General features: G+C 59.2%; 1 protein-coding gene across 1 annotated transcript in view; it reads left to right on the top strand.

The window, feature by feature from the left end:
• The window catches only part of DOC2B (double C2 domain beta), a 25,106-nt gene that overhangs the window by 7,285 nt on the left and 16,712 nt on the right, over positions 1-1,109 (top strand). Inside the window, 3 exon segments of the mRNA XM_023762835.1 lie at positions 96-108; positions 111-204; positions 360-486. Of these exon segments, the coding sequence (XP_023618603.1) occupies positions 96-108; positions 111-204; positions 360-486 (234 nt within the window).

Genomic DNA, 1,109 nt, shown 5'->3' with positions numbered 1-1,109 from the left:
CTCCCAGGCTCAAGGGGCCATTATTCTGCCCCACCGCACTCCTTCCTGCTCAGAGGATCCTCTCTCTCTCTCTCTCTCTCTCTCTCTCTCTCCAGGCAAATAAGCTCAGAACAAAACTCTCCGAAACACGCTGAACCCCACATGGAACGAGACCCTCACTTACTACGGGATCACAGACGAAGACATGATTCGAAAGACCCTGCGGTGGGTGAGGGCCCCTGGCTGTAGGTTCCCTCCCCCCCACAACCTGCCCCGGCCACATCCACCCCCCACCCACCGCTTGCAAACCCCCACTGGCTTTGGAACCACGTGGAAGCACCCAGGGTGTCTGAAGAGCCGGCCATGCCCTCGCCCTCCAGGATCTCCGTGTGCGATGAGGACAAGTTCCGCCACAACGAGTTCATCGGGGAGACGCGAGTGCCCCTGAAAAAGCTGAAACCCAACCACACCAAGACGTTCAGCATCTGCCTGGAGAAGCAGCTGCCGGTGAGTGGCCGCAGCGCTCTGCCGGGTGTCAGGGCCCTCCCTGCCGTAGCTCAGGGCCAGCAGCATTTACTGAGCACCTACTACATGCCTGGCGTCCCTGCAGTGCCGGGGAGACGGACAGAAATCCCTGCCCGCCTGGAACTTGAGCAGGAGACAGACCCAAAACAGGATAAGTCACCCCTTTGGATCCTATATTCGACAGCGATCAAGGCCGAGGAGGAAAGCATGAGAGGGGCTGGCGGTTAGGATGGGTGCCTGGGAAGGGCTCACCAGGCACACGGGAGTGCTCCCGGCAGAGGGGACAGCAGGTGCAAAGGCTGGATGAAAGAGCCCAGCCTTAGGGGCACAGCCAGCAGCCCCTGAGTGGGGGAGGGAGAGGGGAGGGTGTCCTAGGAGCTGAGAGCTGAGGCTGGGGGTTAGGGAGGCTGGGAAGAACTCAGGCTCTCACCGTGAGTGGATCCAGGCAGCCTCTGTGGCTGCGAAGGCCTGCTCTTGCACGAATTTTGTGCATTGGGCCTCTAGTTATTAATATTAGCTCATTTAATAATCTCACATCCCCATTTTGCAGATCCCTCATGGGGGAAGTGCCAGGCTCCAGGTCATGGTTATGGAGTGCAGAGCTC

The sequence above is a fragment of the Myotis lucifugus genome, unplaced genomic scaffold (genome assembly GCF_000147115.1).
Source record: "Myotis lucifugus unplaced genomic scaffold, Myoluc2.0 scaffold_262, whole genome shotgun sequence".
Classification (NCBI taxonomy): Eukaryota; Metazoa; Chordata; class Mammalia; order Chiroptera; family Vespertilionidae; genus Myotis; species Myotis lucifugus.
This window is presented reverse-complemented; position numbering and strand designations above follow the sequence as displayed.